This window comes from Zingiber officinale, chromosome 2B, assembly GCF_018446385.1.
Source record: "Zingiber officinale cultivar Zhangliang chromosome 2B, Zo_v1.1, whole genome shotgun sequence".
Taxonomy (NCBI): domain Eukaryota; kingdom Viridiplantae; phylum Streptophyta; class Magnoliopsida; order Zingiberales; family Zingiberaceae; genus Zingiber; species Zingiber officinale.
In genome coordinates, this window is record NC_055989.1 from 149,314,779 (window position 1) to 149,335,216 (window position 20,438).

Below are 20,438 nucleotides of genomic sequence, written 5' to 3' on the forward strand. Positions count from 1 at the left end.
GGCTACCACAAGTCTCAATTTCAGAATTTGAGCGATATTAGATATCAAATATGCTAAAACAATGTATTGATGAGGATCGGCTACACTGGACATTATTGTCAAGGATTGAGAAACTAGTATCTCAACACAAGGAGCAAGAAAAAACAAAGATTTTTTTCTGTAACAAAGAGATGACATTGTGAAAATACGAATGCTTGTTCCAAGATGAAATGGAAGAACATACAATAGTTTTTGCCATAGAAAATAAAAGTATCATCTACACTCCATCACCAAATACTATTTTCCTTCATACAAGTAATAACATGTAAAAAGCTACACTAATAAATTTGAAGGAAATGACATTTTTGAACCTTAACAACCATTATGACACAATTTTAAGAGGGAAGAGTCGAGCAAACCTGTGTTTATCTTGCCTTTGGTCCGGAAATCTCAATCATTTTAGAAACTCCTATCTCAGGAACACTGTTCAGGCTCACATCGCTTACTTCTGAGTATAGATTCTCATTGTGTGTGACTGTGTTTGCATTGTTATAATGAGAGTTCTCTAGTTCTAAGCTCTCTTTTAGTTGCATCACAACTTCTGTCATGGTTGGCCGTTCTTGGGACCTTTGTGCCGTACATTTTAGTGCGATATCAGCACATTTCCAAACACTGTTTATGTCATACTTCCCCTGCAGCCTGGGGTCTACAACATCCTCAATGTATCCTTTAGAAAGCCTTTGGAGCACCCATTGGATCAGGTGTACATTTTCTGTACCTGGAACTATTGGAAGTAGCCCAGTGATCAGTTCCAAAAGAACCACTCCGTAGCTGTACACATCACTTTTTTGGCTGAGCTGGAAGGTAATGTAATATCTGACAAGCGATACAACATATTTCCAATCATAAATTTTGCACAAAAATAAACACAATGTGAAAGCTAATGACACTTTAGTTGAAGTTGTTTGTCTCATTGTTAGTCATTCTAGAGAGAGAATCACTAGTCCAGAAGATTAGTTGTGGAGACATGGCTGAATATGGCCTCGGATTTTCACAATGTGCATATGCTTGTTGTTATTAGACAAAATGGATTTACAGTCTAAACATGCTAGATATATGATTTAAACTTTGAGCGAAAATCCAAATACCACTTGCTACTGCCCTATAAATCTTAAAACATGATTACTCTTAATTTAACTTGATGTATTTTCTATTAATCTATTTCTTTAAATTTGTTTGCCTACTTATTGTTACAACTACTAATCTTTTCAGGGGTTGCATTTCATTCCAGGATAGAAAAAACATATATATTATGAACCAAGCCTCCTTTCCTTCATTTAAAAAAAAATCAAAGTAAATAGTCCAAGCACATAGAGAGATGCATGGAAGGGGAGTGCAAGAATTTCCATGATCATCGATTTGTTTTTTTTTCTTTTGAATACCTTGGTTACTATCTTTCTACTGGGTAAAGATGCTTGATTGAAACAACTAAATAAATGAAAAACAGTAACATACTCAGGATCAAGGTATCCAAGAGTTCCCACCACTACAGTGGATATCTGACTGTTTGCCTCACTTAGAAAAGCTTTCGAAAGTCCAAAATCTGCTATCTTAGCTTCCAAGGTTTCACTCAAAAGAATATTTCCTGACTTCACATCTCTATGGACTAATGGTGGCTTGCATCCTTTTTGCAAATACTCTAGCCCTGCAATGCAATTTAATAGATGAAACAAGATGGTCTCAGATGAATGATCTCGAAATAAAGCAAGTGGATATTGATACTTGACAATTCACATTATTCCAAACCTTGTGCAGCATCAATTGCCATATGAAGACGTTGTCTCCAGCTTAAAGCCCTAGCATTGTTTGCCCTGCCTGCATCATGTTAAATTAACAAGTCATTGACAACCAATAAGGAAAAGCAAAAAGTTAAATGAAGCAAAGAATGCTTTGTATAAGTACTAGGATTGCTACTCTGTTCGTCAGTCCTTTGTATAAATAAAAGCATTGCTAGACATCATCATTCTATGATCATTCTACTCTCAGTTGCATTGAACTTGCATAAAACTATAATTCAATTTTATCATTAAAAATTTACTTGTACACAACAAGCAAATAATATACACATCTTAGATTCAAATAACCATGTGTTTGACAGCAGAATATATCTTTGAATAGTTAGATTGTAAGCTGAATCTAATTCTTGTCACCTATTTTGTCATGCAAGCTATAAAGCAAGTGAAACTTTGCAAGGAACTAGCTATTAGATAATGATATTAAATGAAGTTCCAAACCTTGCAGATGATCTTGTAGTGTTCCTTGAGACATAAACTCATAGACAAGCGCCAAATGATTTACTTCATTGCAGTAGCCAACCAAAGAAACTAAATTCCGATGATGAACCCTAGTCAAGTGTTGGGCCTGAAAAAAAAATAATCAGCGATGTTTACGAACTAGAAAAATCAAGATCCAAACTAAATCAAAGAAACAGATGTGAATAGGGTAGTTTATATTCTGTAGGATCTGACTAGTCATGATAGAACACAATTGTTCAAGAATATTGTTACTACATGTATGAAAAAATAATAAAATTTTATAAACTCCACAAATTTTTTTGTAGTTTATACATTCATTCCCTCTCTTCGTCTATGGTTATGCAAATCTCCCAATGGATTCACATTCAACAACGTTCTATAAACAATTAAATTCAACCATCCACATATATATAGGATTTATTTACCTCAGCAAGAAACTCTTTAGTTCCTTGTGATGATGATTGTGATAGCATTTTCACCGCAACTTGAGTACCATCTTCCAAACATCCATGGAAAACAGACCCAAATCCTCCTTTGCCTAGGATCTTTTGAAAGTTATTAGTGATGTTTTGCAATTCCATGTATGTGAATTGGCGATTTTCAAGCTGCAATGAATTATTTGTTTGTTTTGGGAAACTATTCTGTTGATCCACTGAGCTATCCTTTCTCAACCCTTTCAAGTTTCAAATAAAGAATAAGATTGTTAAATGAATGTCAGAAAATAGATGACAATCTATTATTACTGAAGAACTACAAGAGTTGGTCACATAAATCTCACCTTGTTTTTTCCTCACACTCCAAACTATGGCTATCACCACAAGGAGTATTAAAACTGGAACTGTACAAAGAATCGCGATCACCGGTGTTGATATTTTCTTCTTTTTTGGTACAGACATTTCATTGCACGATGTACCATTGTAACAAAGATGTGGATTCCCATCCAGTCTGCATGAGATTATAACTTGTTTGATGGTTAAATTAGATATGTATGAAATTATGAAGAATTCTCCAACCAAAAAAGGAAAGAAGCAGCTGAGTTCAAGGGCAAATTGAACAAACTTTAATTCCAAATTATTACTCTAATTAAGTTTAAACAGAAACTCCTAATATTTCTTGACTTCATGCATAGATCTCTTTAATGATCAAGCGGAGCCGTACATATTATGAATCATTAAAGAAAAATGAAAGGACCTATACTTAAATGTAACACAAACCTTAAGGTAAGTGATCCATTTTGTGACATTTCAAGGAGGTTTAGAGGAACTGATCCATTTAACTGGTTGCCTGTCAAATCACTGCAAGCAATCATGAAATGTTAAACCATTATCTACCTTTTCAATAAAGTGAAAAAAGGATTAAGAATTATGCTTACAGTAGTTTGAGAGAAATTAAATTTGCTAGATCATCAGGTATTGGCCCTGTTAAATTGTTGTAAGACAAGTCCCTAAAAACAGTATTTAAAGAACAATTGTTAGTTGATAATTCCTCAGATGGCATTCCTTTGAACAAGACTCTAAAATGTTGCATGATTTCGCAACAAAGGTTTGCTATGGCCTAGAATTGATCCCAACAATCTAAGACGGCTAATGACTGTTTGCCATATTCAATGACTACTGAAAGGAAAAAGGAAAACAAATAGCAAGCAATGAGTAGCCTTACAAGTATTGAAGTGCACTGAGACTAGCAAAAGATTTGGTTATTTCCCCCGTCAGCCCACTTGTTGACAGGTTCCTACAGAACATGGTGACTAATAAGAATATTACAGAATTTCCAAACGGTTGGTCCCGGTATTTCATGACCAATAATTTGAGATAGATGAGCTTGTAGAACTCACAAAGCAGTGACTCTTGGAGAATTTGACAAGTTATAAGTGCAATTTAGTCTGTCCCAAACAAAAGCGCTAGGGGAACATGGATCTCCCATCCAATTCCTCTGGATCTGATACTGCTCCTTGATAGCTGTCATGGCATCAACTGTAAAAAAGAGAAAAATAATCAACAATCTAAGCTAATGACATTGCTCAGGAGAAAAAAATAAAGATCAACAATGTGGCCAGTCAAAGTATCTTAGCAGTAGCACACCCCAAAGCAAATATTAAACAAATAATCAGCACTAAAATTCCCAACGATACTATATCAGTAGAGTCCATTGAAATAAAGATCAATCTGCTTAATATCATATGTACTTTCCAATCCCAACACTGGTTTTCGAGCTAATGTTTTTTTTTCTCTTTATGCTGATTTGTTTTGGTCCTTTTCCAATACCAATTATCATAATTAAGTTTTCTTCTGGCAGATATATCAAATTTAGGAAAATTTGAACAACTTAAAATAAAGGTTTAAGCTTTTCGAGGGCATCTAAAGCTACATTCTTCACGATCCCACTCTGCCTTTGCCCTTTCTGGAACTCTCCATCAAGCATTTGATGGGCAAGATATTCCTCCCTGTTACACTGCAACAGGGAGAAGGGTAAAAAAATAGGGCGAAGAAACGAAAGCGGCTACGTACCATCTCCAGCATCTGAGGGCACGGAGGTGTTGCTCATGGCCATGTAGAGCTCGAAGGCATTGAGGATGGGCGGGAGAGTGGAGTTGCCGAGAGCCTCGAGGGAGACGTTATAGGTGGGGGACGAAGTGAGGGGCCCGAGGCTGTAGACGGAGTCCGAGGAGAGGTAAGAGGGGGTCATTATATCCCCCAGCCACTGGAATCCATTCTCGTAGATGTTGAACTGCCGCGATTGATTTGTACCGGAGAGGTAAAAAATCTCGGATATGTGGAGGATGGGGAAGAACTGGTTGACGTAGCCAGGGATGGGATCCCATCCAAGGACGATGCTGGAGGAGTTGATGGGGGTGACGGCGGTCTGCATGACGACGGACGGAACGCCGAAGGGGTCCTGGGGGAAGTTTTCGACGGTGGAGTTGGTAGAGACGTCGTTCCAGTTCCAGTTCCATTCCGAGGAGCTCCATGGCGACCACACCCGATCAATAGGGTCGTCCGGATACCTGGACAAAGGAAGCGCAAAGCACATTTTACCGTTTACTCCAAAAATAATAAAGAAATTACTTAAAAGAATATTCTGAGTAAAAAAAAGAATATTCTTTATTTCTATTTTCTCGTATAAAGATATTATTTTTTAATAAATAAATAAATAATATTTCATCCTATTCTTCATATTAAAATTACATTTATTTTAATAGTTTAAGCCAAATTTTAAAAAATAACAAGTTAAAAAATATTTTAATATAATAAATTTTATGTATAAGAATTTTGATTAGTTAAAGTAATTTTGCTTTATACTATCCAAAAAGTCAAGGCTTCTAATATAATTTTCAAGAATTACTTAAGATTTTTTATATATAATATTTAGACAAAATTAAATTTGAAATGTGCTAAAATAAAGCTAGTATGCAAACAAATTTAACTAATACTTTAAAAAAATAATCTTAAAATTACACATATATATAATGTTTAATTAAATTTTTTATTAAAAGTTAGCTGAATGTCAAAAATATATTATATAATTTTTGAAAATTATACTAGTTATGTTGTATAAGAGAGGGTGAAAATCAATCAAAAAGGCTTTTAGTGAAATTAGCTAATATTTTATAATATTTGACCAAAATATCAACTTCAATTATATTAATTTTAATCATTAAATATTTCCCAGTAAAATGTGTACTGTGATTTTTAAGATTTTTATTTTTAATAATAATAATAATAATAATAATATATTATTATTATTATTATTATAACCACCTGATGTGGTCAGACTCCTCTCCCAAGTTCCACCGGTTGTACAGCACCAAACTCCGCCACTCGTTCGCCGCGGGGTAGAGACTGTCCTTCAGCGGCCGCAAGTCGATTGCGGAGATGAACGGCGTCCCCGTGCCGGTGTTTACCAGGCACACGGAGAAATACCTAAAAGAAAGAGATCACATTTGTTGATTGTTCATTCAATAGTTCACGGTTTCACCTACTGAACTATGAACTATACCCGGTGGTGGCCACCGCGATGGTGTCCGTCCAGTACGATGTTTCTGCGGCGGTCACGTTCACCGTGTCCCAGTAATTGACGCCGAGGTGGAGGTCGAAGGACTGCGGTTGGCCGTTGAGCCTGTTGGAATTGCCGTTGTAGAACCACGCCCGGAGGAGGTACTTGGACCCCCGCTCCACCGCCGGCGACCCGATGGTGTAGCAGTTGCGGGTGCCGTTGGGGAAGGCGCGTTGGGTGCGGAGCCCAGGGGTCCTGAAATTTCCCACGTAGGCGAAGGAGATGTTGCGGTTAACGCCTGTGTCGATGAAGCCAACGTCGGACACGTAGGAGATGTTGGAAAGGGGGTCGACGTAGGACGAACCGGGCTCGATGCCGCAGTCGATGGACAGGAAGCCGAGGGCGTCGGTGGACTGAGAGCGAGCTCCGGCGGAGGCCATGGCGAAGGCGAGGAGAATCGACCACCAAAATCTGGAATCCATTTTCTTCTTCCGGACTCCGGTAAGCAATCGCCATGGCAGAGCAGAGCACCGTTTATGTAGAATCTAGAACAATTTTCATTTCACCTCCCATTGTTTCTATCGTTACAAACGAGTCCTGAACTTTTAAAATCGCTCTTATTCAATCCTACCATTAACAAAATTATGGTAAAATTGAATGTATCAAGTGGACTTTGAAAAAATTAAAATAGAAGTGACAAAAATTATATTTTTCTTACACGTAAGGAATATCAATCGTGCGCCGCGCCGTGTTGAAACTATAGAAATTACAGTAGTCGAATTAAAAAATAAACTCTCCTTTGATCTTGTTTTCTACTCCAAACACGATACAAAGTTTCGACGCATCAACACATGCCAGGAACATACTCGGCGGGTTAGATGACGTTTTAGTCGTGCAAGCTGTCTGTAGCAGACTGCAAATCTCCAAGACGACCAGAGCTGGGCGTGACGAGACCGCGTTTGTGTTTTTAGCGCACGTTGTCGCGCCATGCAGCTTTGACTTGTCAAACCATGCGCCTTTGGACGTAGTCGCACCTTTAACGTCAAACCATGCACTCCGACTGGTAAAGGATTTGCACCTTTAATAAAAAAATTTAATTCTTTTTATAGATATAAAAGGAGGTTAATAAAAAATTATAAAAAAATAAAAATTATTTTTATGTATGATAATTAGCATGTGGTTAATTGAAAAAAATGAAACAAATACTTCAAGAATAAACTCAGTTATGGACGAAAAATTTCGTCATAATTTCATTAGTGTATACGTTTAATAATGGAATTATAATAAAAAATAATTTATCGGAAAAGAGTTTATTGACGGAATTATATTTTCTGTCACTGATTTCTAAAGAATTAATTTCCATAGTTATTATTCTCAGCGGAAAATAAATGTCCATAGTAAATAAACAATTTGTATCAGTAAAACAATTTGTATTTAGGTTTCAACTTATTTACAATTTTTATATATAAAAGAAATCATCACAAATGATAATATTTCACACATACAAATAATTTAAAATGTTTCACAATAACACAATTACATTTCACATTCATTCATTCATTCATATATACATACATGTATACATTTCACACAATCTATAATACCACTAACACAAATAAACTAACATCCATAAAACCACATATTCATACGACCAAACATCCATACAAATAAATTAATAGAAAATATCTAAATATCCATAATAAAAATAATCATAATCATCTAAAACAAATAAAATTTAAACATTTATACAAATAAAAATTCATACAAACAAATTAATAGAAAAAACTAAACTATCCATTCATATTCATAATTCAAATAGTACATCTATATATAAAATGGTAATATAAAATCTTACATAAAGTTAAATATGATAGATTTATATCATATTTATGTATAAATAAAAATATTGAATATATGTATAACCAATATTTATACTAGATAAAAGAAATGAGCAAATGATGATGTCAGAAGGTCCGGACTCCTGAAACATATAGTAATATAATGTTTAGAGCATATTAGATTATAAAAATAAAATAAATATATTTTACATAATTTATGTATGATAAAAAAATTGAGTTTTAGTTGAATAAACTTCAGATAAAACTAAGGATTTGATGGATCCTAAGTCTCTTGTAAATCAAAATGAAATGGAACCGGTGACAATAGCAAATTAGTTATGAATGCTTACATATAAGCCATGAGAGCATCATGATCCTCGACTCGCTTCCGATCCTCATCGGCTCGCCTCCGATCCTCCTCTGCCCGCCTCTGATCATCCTCGACTCGTCTCTGCTTCTCAACAGTCATCCATTGATCTATCCTCTGATCCATTGAGATAATTTGAGTGTATAATTCTTGATTTTCTCATTTTAAAAACTGCACTTCAGTAGAAGAAGAGGAAGAGAAACCATCATGATTCTTAGGAGTCCTCAAATGATCAAATGTGACTTTGATATGGCAGCCAAGGTTGTAAAGAGTGGAGTTTTTTGTCCATCTATCGATAATATTATAATATATTTCATTTAGTGTCTCGATGATAAAGACTATGACTCCCCTCTTTTATTAGTGGCTAAGATACCTGAATCACTTTATCTATTATTAATTTTATGTGAAAAATATAATATAAATATTATTCAATTGCATCAATACATATAAATTGTCAAACAAGACAAATCTCTGACTGGGAAAAGATTCGCACCTTTAATAAAAATTTTTTTTTTTTTTTTAAGATATAAAAGGAGGTTAATGAAAAATTATAAAAATAAAAAATTAATACAATTAAGTAAAATGTATGATAAGTAGCATGCAGTTAATTGAAAAAATGAAACAAATAAAGTGATGATGCTTTAACGAAATATATACCAAGTTAATTCATTTTAATTTTTTTAACTATTTCAGTTTTTATCTTGTAATTAGTCAAAAAAAAAAAAAAAAAAAAAAAAAAATTGGAAAACTTTATTTGAAAATCAGGATCAATTCATTTTTCACATGCCTTCCTGTATAGCACAAATGCCGCCCTAAAAATAGAAATCAACCTAAACCAAAGTGGCAATCACCTATTTTAGAGACATCATTGAGTGATGTTGTCTTTTTGGAAGGGACAGTTGGTTAGTATATATTAGTGATAAGGTGATGATGAGGGACTCCATTTCATTACTGTGGTGGAGGTCAAAGCTAAGATGGTCAATAGATGGACAGTGTTGGCCAATTGGGTGAGACATACTCCGACCGAGGCTCAAGAATCGACCCATCGTCTTCGACACAGGGAATAATCAAACCGACGCTCAAAGGACGTGCAGAAGCCGAGCCGAGTGACTCCTCCGCTCGGCCTAGCAGCAGACTCGACATCAGACGAGCATGCCGACAGTGAATCGCATGTCGAGCGGCTATCCCGCTCGACCTAGCAATAGAGCATATGGACAGTGAGCTTCTTGCCGAGCGGCTATCCCGTTAGGCCCAGCAACGGACGACACTTGGACAGGGGACTTTCAGCCGAGCGGCTATCCCGCTCGATGTGACAGCAGGTAGCGCAGGCATAGCAGAATTCTAGCCAGCAGCCATTCCACTTGGCCAAGCAACAGACACAGCAGGATATCTCTGGACATCCTTTTGGGAGCTAGTGTCGCTGACAGGCAGCATGATTAGATAGAATATCGTACGACAAAAGCTTCCACTATCACTTCAGAGATATGCTCGACCCGTTAAGGTACTGTGTCAGGGACACTTTACTGACACATCTTTTCAGGAAAAGCTTTGAGATACATGCTCGCCTTAGGAAGCATGCACGCTCATTTCCGGAGCTCTATATAAAGGGGGTCCAAGCATCGATGGAGGCATATTTTAACACACGATTTCTACTGTTACACTATAGTTCTTGTTTCTTCTTGCTTTGCCGGAGACTGACTTGAGCGTCGGAGGGTCATCACCGGAGGCCCCTTCCCTGGCTCGGCATTGACGCTGCTTGTGTTGCAGGCAGGAGCGAAGTCCATCAAAGGTCAGCAGGAGCGCCACGCCCCCAACATTCATCTCTTCGACTTTCAGACAAGATTAATTAGTATTATCACTATTAGGTTTAGAGGTCAAATTCTTATTTAACTTCCTAAGACTCGTAGTCACCCATGATTTACCTTTTCTGTATTGGCCTGAGGACGGACTGACGGAGGCACTAAGATGAATGAATCACTTTTTACCACCATCATTGAGTGATGTCTATAATTAGGTACCCACGAAGTTTAAAGAGTAATCTGGCGATAGAGGGAGGCATACCTGGTACAGGGTCAACTGTCAGGGTGGAGGTCAAAGTCAAGATGGTCAAAGTCCATGTGTCAAAGGAAAGAACGGAGGACAATTGCAATGGCCAGTTGGGCAGTTAGGGCCCAACCAGCGGGAGACATGTTCGAGCAGACCTCCAGTCCAGCTCGGGATGATACGTAAGACAGTTGATGCTCAATATAGAGTAGCAGGATGCCGAGGGAGATTGGATAGCTGGTCCAAATGGGGGAGAATAGGTTACTACACAGCCACCACACAGAAGAGCAACTGAGGTCGACATAGTAGAGGAGTCCCGGTCGAGCGGTTACCCTGCTTGGCCAAGCAGCGGGACCTAGCCATGGACGGAGTGAAGTCCCAGCTGAGTGGCTCCCTGCTCGGCCAAGCAATGGGACCACTGTAGTATCTCTCGATATCCTTTTGGGAGGTAGTGCCGCTGACACGAGGCATGGTCGACCGGTGGATCGTATGACGGAAGCTTCTACCGTCTCGTTAGGGATATGCATGCCCCATTAAGGTATGTTGTCAGAGGTACTTTCCTGACAGGTCATTTCATAGGATATATTGGAGAGCGTGTCCATGCCTCGAGAAGCACGCACGTCGCCCACCAGGGCTCTATATAAAGGGGGGTCCATCACCGACAGAGGTACGTGTCATTACTTTTTGGTGCTAGTTCTAATGTTGCTCCACTTCTTCTCTACTTCCGGTGACTGACTTGAGTGTCGAAGGACAACGCCGAGGACCCCTTCCCTGGCTCGACATTGATGTTACTTGTTTTCCAGAGTGGAGCGAGGTCTACAGTCGGTTAGAGAAGCCGCTACATCCCCAGTTTTTCACCTTCCCGCTTTCGGACAGGATTATTTTAGCATCGTCTGTGGGAACGTAGCTTGCATCCGAACGAGAAGATGGAGGATGCTGGACGATTCACCATGGTGACGCTGACACGGGAGGAACTCGACATGCTGGTACAAACCCGAGCGACCAAAATAGTGGAGCGCCAAGAATAGGAACCCACAACATCAACCATTGGTTGATCGGCTGAACGTGGTGACCGAGCAGACCAAGTATCCGCTCGAGGGAATAACAAGAAGCCTACCGGCACATATGGGGAAGCACCCAATGCGCCTATCCCCTTCCACTGAGCGTTGTTCAGAACTCCATCGAAGGAATGAGGCTGAGCGGACAAGGACCGGAGGTTTTCTTTAGATGATGTGCTCGTTCGAGACGCAATGAAAGTGAAGGCACCCAGGGAGGATGATTCGTCCGAGCGGATCAATCAGTAATTTTTGCAAGGGAGTCTGTGTTGGATCGAGAAGCGCTAGAGGGGGGGTGAATAGCGCTCGCGGCTAAATCGTTCGATTATCGAAATCGTAAAACAATCGTCGAGTAATTAAAGCAGCGGAAATGAAATAGAGAAAACACAGACACGAAGGATTTACTTCGTTCGGAGCCTAAGGCGACTCCTACTCGAAGGCCCGTGATCCTTGATCGCTTTCCGTGGGCAACAACTATAAACTCGTATAATTATTACAAACTAATTACAAATGTAACTGTAATTAAAGTTATACCAACAATAGTGGTAGAAAAATCTGAGCTCCGGGTCGTCGGAATATTGCAGCAGCACTTCGGAAGCAATACTTGAGCAAAACACAACACGAGGAAGCTTTTTCTTTCGTTGTACTTTGCTGCTGCTCGAACCCCTCTTATAAAGGATGTTCAAGGCGCCTCCAGGCTGGCCGCGTCACTCGCGTAGATTAGAATTGACCTGGTCGAACTTTATCCTGTTCAAGGCGCCTCCAACCTCTCCAAGGCGCCTTCATCAACTTGTTCAAGGCGCCTTCAGCCTATCCAAAGCACCTTGAAGCTTGCTTCACAGCCAGCTCAGGTTTTGCACCCGAGACGCCTCCAAGCTCCATGGAGGCACCTCGAACACTGTTCATCCGAGGTTAATCTTTGCACTTTGGTCCCTGCAAGACACATTAATCCCAAATATACCCTGCAACACAAAGTTAGCACATAAAGCATAATAGATGTGATAATGACAGTCTTTAGACTGTCCGGGTCTGACTTCGGATTTCCGACCGGAAACCCTAGGTCGACCCGACACCTACTGTTCCCTCTACGGGGAACGCGTCCTCACCTACTCCACTCAGGAGATTTACCTGATGCCAGTCCGGTCCTCCAGACCGACTGGACTTTCCGTCTAGGGTTACCACCCCTAGGACCTAGGGTTACCGCCTCCTAGGGTTTTTCTCCACCTAGGGTTACCACCCCCTAGGACCTAAGGTTGCCGCCCCTTAGGGTTTTCCTCCACCTAGGGTTACCGCCCCCTAGGACCTAAGGTTGCCGCCCCTTAGGATTTTCCTCCACCTAGGGTTACCGCCCCCTAGGACCTAAGGTTACCCCCCCTTAGGATTTTCCTTCACCTAGGGTTACCACCCCCTAGGACCTAAGGTTACCCCCCTTAGGATTTTCCCCTGCCTAACCGCAGTTAGGACTTTCCTGAAACCTTATTTAACCACGTTAGATAACAAGGAATCTTAACTTTGAATCTCTTTGCCATTATCAAAACTGAGGTTCGATCGTCAGATGCTTACTGCACCAACAATCTCCCCCTTTTTGATTATGACAACCGAAATTCAAAGTTAAGTAAAAATGCAATAATGATAAGCATAAATAAGCACATGCATAAAGCATAGGCACATTCACAAAGAAAATTTCTTTTTTAATTTTCTTTGAATTTCTTCCTACTCTCCCCCTTTGCCATATATCAAAATACCCAAGAGAGTGAAGAAAATCTAGGCCTTAGCTTAACTTTCAAAGATAATTTTTTATCTTATCTTTCAAAGAGAAAAATAGAGGGTTAAGCATATTTTTGATAAACACTTAGTTTTTCTTGTAAGACTATTAGCTAGGTGAAATAAAAAATGTTATCATAATTTTGAAAGCAAAAATTCTTCCTTTAGTTTGAGAGATAATTTTAGCTGAGATAAAGTTATTTTGTCTTTAAACAGTAACTTAGCAAATTTTTGTGATATCAAAACACTTTAAATTCTTAGTTTTTAAAGAGGGAGTTTAGCAAAAAAAATTGATCAAGACTTAGTTTAGCTAAGATTTTTACTTTTTAAAATACTTTTATCAAGGACTTAGCTAAACTTATGAAGATAATAGTTTTGTTAAGTATTTAACCTTATTTAGTTTTTCAAAAAAATTATTTTGATGAAATTTTGAGAATGCTTTGGAAAATACTTAGCATTTTCAGCAGAACTTAGCATTTGAAAACAATTGCTTTGAGAGACACTTAGCTAAATTCCTTTTTTTAAAAAAAAAAACACTTTAACAAGTACTTAGCTAAATGTTTTTGAAAAAAGAAAAAAAATATTTAACTAAATTTGAAAATACTTAGCTATGTTTTCAACTTAAAAATGATTGCGTTGAGAAAATATCTTGCCAAGTAGCTAAGTTTAGAAAATAATTTAACTAAGTTTAGTTAGAGAAAACTTAATTAAGTACTTAGCTTTAAAAACATTTAGCTTCTAGAGGAGTTATAATTTAAGAGTCAGGTCATCAATAATTTTAATTTTAAAACTAAGTTAAAAATAACTTGAATTTTCGAAGATATGCCAAAAATAGTTTTTAATTTTGAGGTCAAGTCAAAATTTTTAAAGAAAAACTAATGATCCTGTCCGAATCGCTGAACCAACGGACGCTGGGCATGTGACGCTCTCCTGGTCGATGACGTGGGCCTCCGTCTAGTCTCACGAAGCTCCGGCGAACCTGCACAGAAGTCGGGCCGGGAAGGGGTTCCCGGCGGCGACCCTCCGACGCTCAAGTCAGGTAAGCAAGTGGTCGGAAAAGTAGCTTCAAAGCTTGTAGAACGCGTACCTCCGGCGAAGTCTGCGGCTCTTTATATAGAGCGGTGAAAGAGCCTCTACACGCCCACCAAGGCACGTACGTGTCCGCAGCCCATACCTCGGTATGTGTTTGTCAGAAAGCTTATCTGACGCCATACTGCAACAGTCCCATCGCGCCTTCGATGGGACAACAGGACACCCCGTTGTCAGACTAGGAGTATGGCTTAGCCATACGACTTGACGGCTGTCAGCAGATGTTCCTGTCCCTATTTACCCACCGCCGCCCAGGACGTCCATCCGGCCGGCTAGAGGAAGAGCGCCGTCCGGACGTCCATCCGGTCGGGCGGCGCGCCCATTACATCCTGCCTTCTCTTAGGCCTTCCGCTCGGTCATTATTTACTACTTCATTGAGCGTCGGAACCCCGATCCCTGTCAGGGCGCCTTTTACTATCAGATGTTTACTGGCAGACCGATCGGCTTGCCCTTTTCTCATGAGTCCGGTTGGCTCACCTTTCTTCGATGGACAACCTGGCATTTTGATCTCCACGTGGCACTGGCCCCTCGTTAGGGGGTCCCGGGCTTTTACCACCGGATCACTTGCCTTCCCCTCGAGTCTAGTCGAAGGAGGCGAAGTCCGACTGACTGGACTGCCGATCTGACTGAGCAATGATCATTGCATTAGGCCGCTCGGCCAGGCATAGGGATACTCATCTGTTCGGCGGTATCTTGCCCGTGCCTTGTGTTCTCTTGGAATCCATGTCCGATGCTCTCCCCTACTACCCATCACGCGCGCTGCGCACGGTAAGGAGAGCTCATTAAATGCGACCAGTATCCTGCTGACACGTGGCGATCGTGCGTTTGTCAGCGTATGGCGGTGGCGTCACCTCCTATGGGACAGCCGCCGTTTGAAATGAACGGCTGGATGATGACCTCATTATCGACGACCTGGATCGGACGGTGTAACTTGATCGCGGCCGCCCTTATAAAGCCCCCGACCCCAGCTCTTCGCCGCATTTCGACCTTATCGTCTCCAGCCATCCCTCTGTTCCTTTTTTCCGGCGACCTTGCGTTTCAGCTCTTCGACGACTCTACAGCCCCCTTCGATCGTCTTCTTTGCCCGTAAGGATTCCTTTTCCTTGCCGCCTCTCCTTTTTTCTCTCTATTAGCTATTTCTTTCATCATCCCGCATTCTTTCCCTGTTTTTATTTCTCCCTCCTTCCATCGCACGTCCATCCCTAGCCTTATACCATGACCAACACCTCACAGCCGACCGGCGGTGCTCCGGGTCTTTGGTATTTGACCATGGAAAGCCGGTTCGACGAGGAGGACGCCTTGCGCCTCACTCGAACCTATGATCTGCCGACCGACCACCAAATAGTGTTAGCCACACCGGCCGATCAGCCTCATGAACCGCCGCCCGGCACCGTTCTATTCTTCCGAGACCAATTTTTGGCCGGGCTACATTTTCCACCCCACAAGTTCTTCTTACAAATTTGCAATTATTTTCGCATTCCGCTCGGCCAGGTAATCCCTAACTCCATTAGGCTGTTGAGCGGAGTGATAGCCCTTTTTAAACTGAACAACATCCCCCTCGACTCTAAGATTTTTCACTACTTTTTTTATCCGAAGCAAGCCGAGTGGGGTACCTTTATTTTCCAGTCTAGGATAGGCTTCGTCCTTTTTGATAATATGCCGAGCTCCAACAAACATTGGAAGGAGCACTTTTTCTATGTGCGTTTTCCCGAGCGGCCAACTTTTCGTACCGGCGCAACCGGAGCTCGGCAAATTTAGAGGTGACTCGGCCTACCTTCATGCGGCCGAGCGGTTGGTGGGTCAGCGCTATCACATTGACAAGCTGCTCCTCCCAGGAGTAATGTATATATTCGGCCTGTTTTCCACCCCAGCCGATCTGCCCTGCAGCATGAGTAAGCGCTTCTCATCCCTCCTTCTTCTTTTGTTCTAATTGATTTAATCTTTGTTTCTGCAGCTGAAGTTATGTGGCGTGCTAAGGCGACCGAGAAGCTCAAATTGAAAGCCGCTCAGATTGAGGCGGTGAAGAACAAGGAGGTTGCCGAGCGGGACCTTGATCCAGCCGATTCGACCGGCGAATTAGGCGAGGGGACTCAGGATGCCCCTGAAGCCTTAGCAGCTACTACCTCTCACGACGAGGCAGCGGGAGGCACAGAACCTTCTACCCAAGCCGAGGTGGAGGGTCGTTCGGCCGATGATGTTCTGCTACTCACTCGGAAGCACCGACGATCGGAATCTGCTTCTGCCTCAACTCCACTTGATGAGCCACAGCCCGAGCGGGGCGCGGATGCTCCGGTGTTGTCCGGGACGGTTTCCCTAGAGAGTACCCCCGACCCCACATGGCTCTCCGAGGGCAAGCTCTAAGGTGCTGCCGTCCAGCCCTTCAAGAACTCTGCGCCGTATCAGGCGTTTGGGCGAGCTTCCTTCCTCGTCCACCGGTGGGCCATCCGGTAAGGCCGATGCTTCTCAGGGCGAGCCGAGCGGCTCGAATTTAATTAAAACAGTTCTGCGCCTCCCCTCAGAGGAATACATGGCTGCTGCTGATCGGCCAGTGGTCCCCGAGCAGCAGATTACCTTGACGGGTCCTCTTGCAAAAGCTTGGGAGGGCGCTCGGCGCTGAATAAAAGCGATGACTCCCGGGCAGCTCGGCGATAGCAACCTCCAACAGGCCACCGGGATATGCTCCTTTTCTTTGTTTGTGTATTTGAATTAAGTTTTTAACCTGTTCACTTTTGCTCGTAGAATTGGGTGGAGCAAATTGCCGTTAGCAATCGGTTGGCCGAGCTGGAGGATGAATTGAAAAAACTTAAAGCCGCCGGAGACAACCAACAATCGACGGACGCTTTCGAGCAGGCCAAAAAATTACTGGAAGCCGAACGGAAACGGGCTTCCGATCTGGCGAGCAAGGTCGTTCGGCTTGAAGCGATGGTCAAGCAACGGGATAAGGAGATCAAGACGGCGACCACTCGGAAGCGACAGGCCATCGATGACATGGACCGAATGAAGGTGGAGATCAGAGGGCTGGAGCAACGCATCAAGGATTTGGATGCTCTTCTGGCCACCGAGAAGGAGAGCCGCTCGGCCGATCTTCAAAGATTTGATGGAGATTTGAAGGATCTCCAAGCTGCCAGCGACGCTGCTCACGCCGAGCTCAAAGAGTATCAAGAGGGGGAGTCGGCTCGCTCCGACGAGGTGAGGAAGGCATTCGTCCGCTTGGATGCCTTTGGGGAGAAATTTACTGACAAGATCTCCCTCACCTTTGAAGAGGCGATCAAAGCGGCTGTGGATCACTTAAAGGCCAAAGGCCACTTGCCAGCCGAGCTGACCATCCCTCCCGAGGACCTCGCGACCATGATGGGCGCCATCCCTGATGCTCTTTTTGATTTCGACGTATGAGGAGTGTTTCTTATGAACTTTTTTGTATCCCTGCCGTTCGGCTAAACTTATTTTTGCTGTAACTTTTTTGGTTAGCCCTGTGCTTAATAGATAATATTTTCCTTTCCTTCAACTTTTGTTTTGGCAAGAAATTTTTCTCTCGTCATATGTGAAGTGTTCTTTAAAACTCCTCCGCTCGGCTTTACGCTCTAACATGGACCCAAGCCGCCTGCCTTCAATAACGTCTTTCGCCACGCAATTAAGAAGCCGCTCGGCGCGCGAACGTCACTCGTTCACTTGCTCGCATTTTTAATTCCGATTAACCATCTTTTGCTTCGCGCCTTACCTCAAAGGGGTTTTCGCTAGATTTTCACAATGCGAGCCGCTCGGACGTTTATAGACGCCGGCTCGTCTCTCGATATTTAACGTTGGAGCTCGACGACCTTCCGCTCGGACGTTTATAAACGTTGGCTCGTCTCTCGATATTTAACGTCGGAGCTCGATGGCCTTCTGCTCGGACGTTTATAGACGCCGGCTCGTCTCTCGATATTTAACGTCGGAGCTCGACGGCCTTCCGCTTGGACGTTTATAGACGCCGGCTCGTCTCTCGATATTTAACGTCGGAGCTCGACGGTCTTCCGCTCGGACGTTTATAGACGCCGGCTCGTCTCTCGATATTTAACGTCGGAGCTCGACGGCCTTCCGCTCGGACGTTTATAGACGCCGGCTCGCTCGATATTTAACGCCGGAGCTCGACGGCCTTCCGCTCGGACGTTTATAGACGCCGGCTCGTCCTCGATATTTAACGTCGGCTCGACGATTTTCGCTCGGACGCTTATAGACGCCGCCCTCGATATTTAACGCCGGAGCTCGACGGCCTTCCGCCGGAGGTTTATAGACGCCGCTCGTCTCGATATTTAACGCCGGAGCTCGACGGCCTTCCGCCGGACGCTGCCGGCTCGTCTCTCGATATTTAACGTCGGAGCTCGACGGCCTTCCGCTCGGACGTTTATAGACGCCGGCTCGTCTCTCGATATTTAACGTCGGAGCTCGACGGTTTTCCGCTCGGACGTTTATAGACGCCGGCTAGTCTCTCGATATTTAACGTCGGAGCTCGACGGCCTTCCGCTCGGACGTTTATAGACGCTAGCTCGTCTCTCGATATTTAACGTCGGAGCTCGACGGCCTTCAGCTCGGACGTTTATAGACGCCGGCTCGTCTCTCGATATTTAACGTCGGAGCTCGACGGCCTTCCAGGCTAATTTTGACGCTGCCGATCGGCGGATCCATTGGCCATCCTTTGAATTAATTTTGCTTCCTGCATTACAAGGACATGGGCGACTAACATATACAAAAATGATTTACATTCGTGCACCTTTCACCCCGCTCGATAAGGCTGGAGATGATTTGCACTCCACGGTCGATCCAGCTGTCGCCCGTCTTCATCCTCCAAGTAGTAAGCGCCCGAGCGGAGTTTTTCAATAACCTTGAAGGGACCCGCCCAAGGAGCTTCAAGCTTGCCGACGTCGCCGATCGGCTTGACTTTCTTCCAGACGAGATCGCCGACCTGGAATGATCTGGAGATTATGCGGCGGTTGTAGTTTTGCTTCATCCGCTGCCGGTATGCCATCAGCCGAATGGACGCCTTGGCTCGCTCCTCGTCGACCAAATCCAGCTCCATGTTCCTCCGTTCAGCGTTGCCATCATCATAGCTCTGGATCCGGACGGACTCAACGCCGACTTCGACCGGAATGACCGCCTCGCCGCTATACACCAAATGGAACGGCGTGACGCCCGTCCCTTCCTTCGGCGTCGTTCGGATGGCCCATAAGACGCTCGGCACTTCATCCGGCCAACTTCCTCCCAAATGGTCGAGCCGAGCGCGCAGAATACGAAGAATTTCCTGATTGGCTACTTCGGCTTGACCGTTGCTCTGGGGATAAGCCACGGACGTGAAGTGTTGCTCGATGCCATAGCTTTTGCACCACTCCTCTAGCATCTTCCCTGTGAATTGCCGCCCATTGTCGGAAACCAATCGGCGAGGGATGCCGAACCGACAGATGATGTGTTGCCAGATAAATTTTTTGACCATCTGTTCGGTGATCTTGGCTAACGGCTCGGCCTCCACCCACTTGGAAAAATAATCAACCGCCACTAGCAAAAATTTCCGCTGCCCGGTCGCCATCGGAAATGGACCGACAATATCCATTCCCCATTGATCGAACGGACATGAAACTGTTGATGCCTTCATTTCCTCTGCCGGTCGGTGGTTGAAGTTATGGTACTTCTGACATGAGAGGCACGTCGACACGGTCCGAGCGGCGTCTACTTGTAAAGTCGGCCAAAAGTACCCGGCCAAGAGGATCTTCTTGGCCAACGATCGTCCGCCCGGATGCCCTCCGCACGATCCTTGATGTACTTCTTGGAGGATGTAAGCCGAGTCCTCCGAGCTCATGCATTTCAACAACGGGCGTGAGAAAGCCTTTTTGTAAAGCTGATCGCCGATGAGTGTGAACCGACCGGCTCTTCTCCTTAGCAGCTGGGCTTCATACTCATTGGATGGTGTGGCGCCCGAGCGGAGGAACTCTATGATGGGTGTCCGCCAGTCGCTTGGAAATGTGAG

The 20,438-nt window shown here is 43.0% G+C and overlaps 1 protein-coding gene across 1 annotated transcript; it reads right to left on the reverse strand.

The window, feature by feature from the left end:
• Positions 1 to 205: 205 nt before the first annotated feature.
• Positions 206 to 6,806, reverse strand: LOC122047785 (putative leucine-rich repeat receptor-like serine/threonine-protein kinase At2g19230). Its single transcript, XM_042609261.1, has 13 exons — positions 6,291 to 6,806; positions 6,053 to 6,214; positions 4,802 to 5,298; positions 4,129 to 4,267; positions 3,954 to 4,025; positions 3,667 to 3,738; positions 3,509 to 3,589; positions 3,073 to 3,239; positions 2,720 to 2,967; positions 2,274 to 2,400; positions 1,786 to 1,854; positions 1,495 to 1,684; positions 206 to 855 (listed from the first exon to the last, which is right to left on the reverse strand). Exons 1-13 carry the CDS (start codon positions 6,767 to 6,769, stop codon positions 405 to 407), a joined length of 2,754 nt encoding a protein of 917 aa, XP_042465195.1. The 5' UTR covers positions 6,770 to 6,806; the 3' UTR covers positions 206 to 404.
• Between the last annotated feature and the right edge of the window lie 13,632 nt (positions 6,807 to 20,438).

Bases quoted from the DNA above. Each gene is read 5' to 3' on its own strand.
- LOC122047785 (XM_042609261.1), bottom strand. From the start codon at position 6,769: ATGGATTCCAGATTTTGGTGGTCGATTCTCCTCGCCTTCGCCATGGCC. The intron at 3,590-3,666 runs GTAAGCATAATT...GATTGCTTGCAG, and splicing joins TTAATTTCTCTCAAACTACT to TGATTTGACAGGCAACCAGT. The intron at 856-1,494 runs GTATGTTACTGT...ATCGCTTGTCAG, and splicing joins CTTGGATACCTTGATCCTGA to ATATTACATTACCTTCCAGC.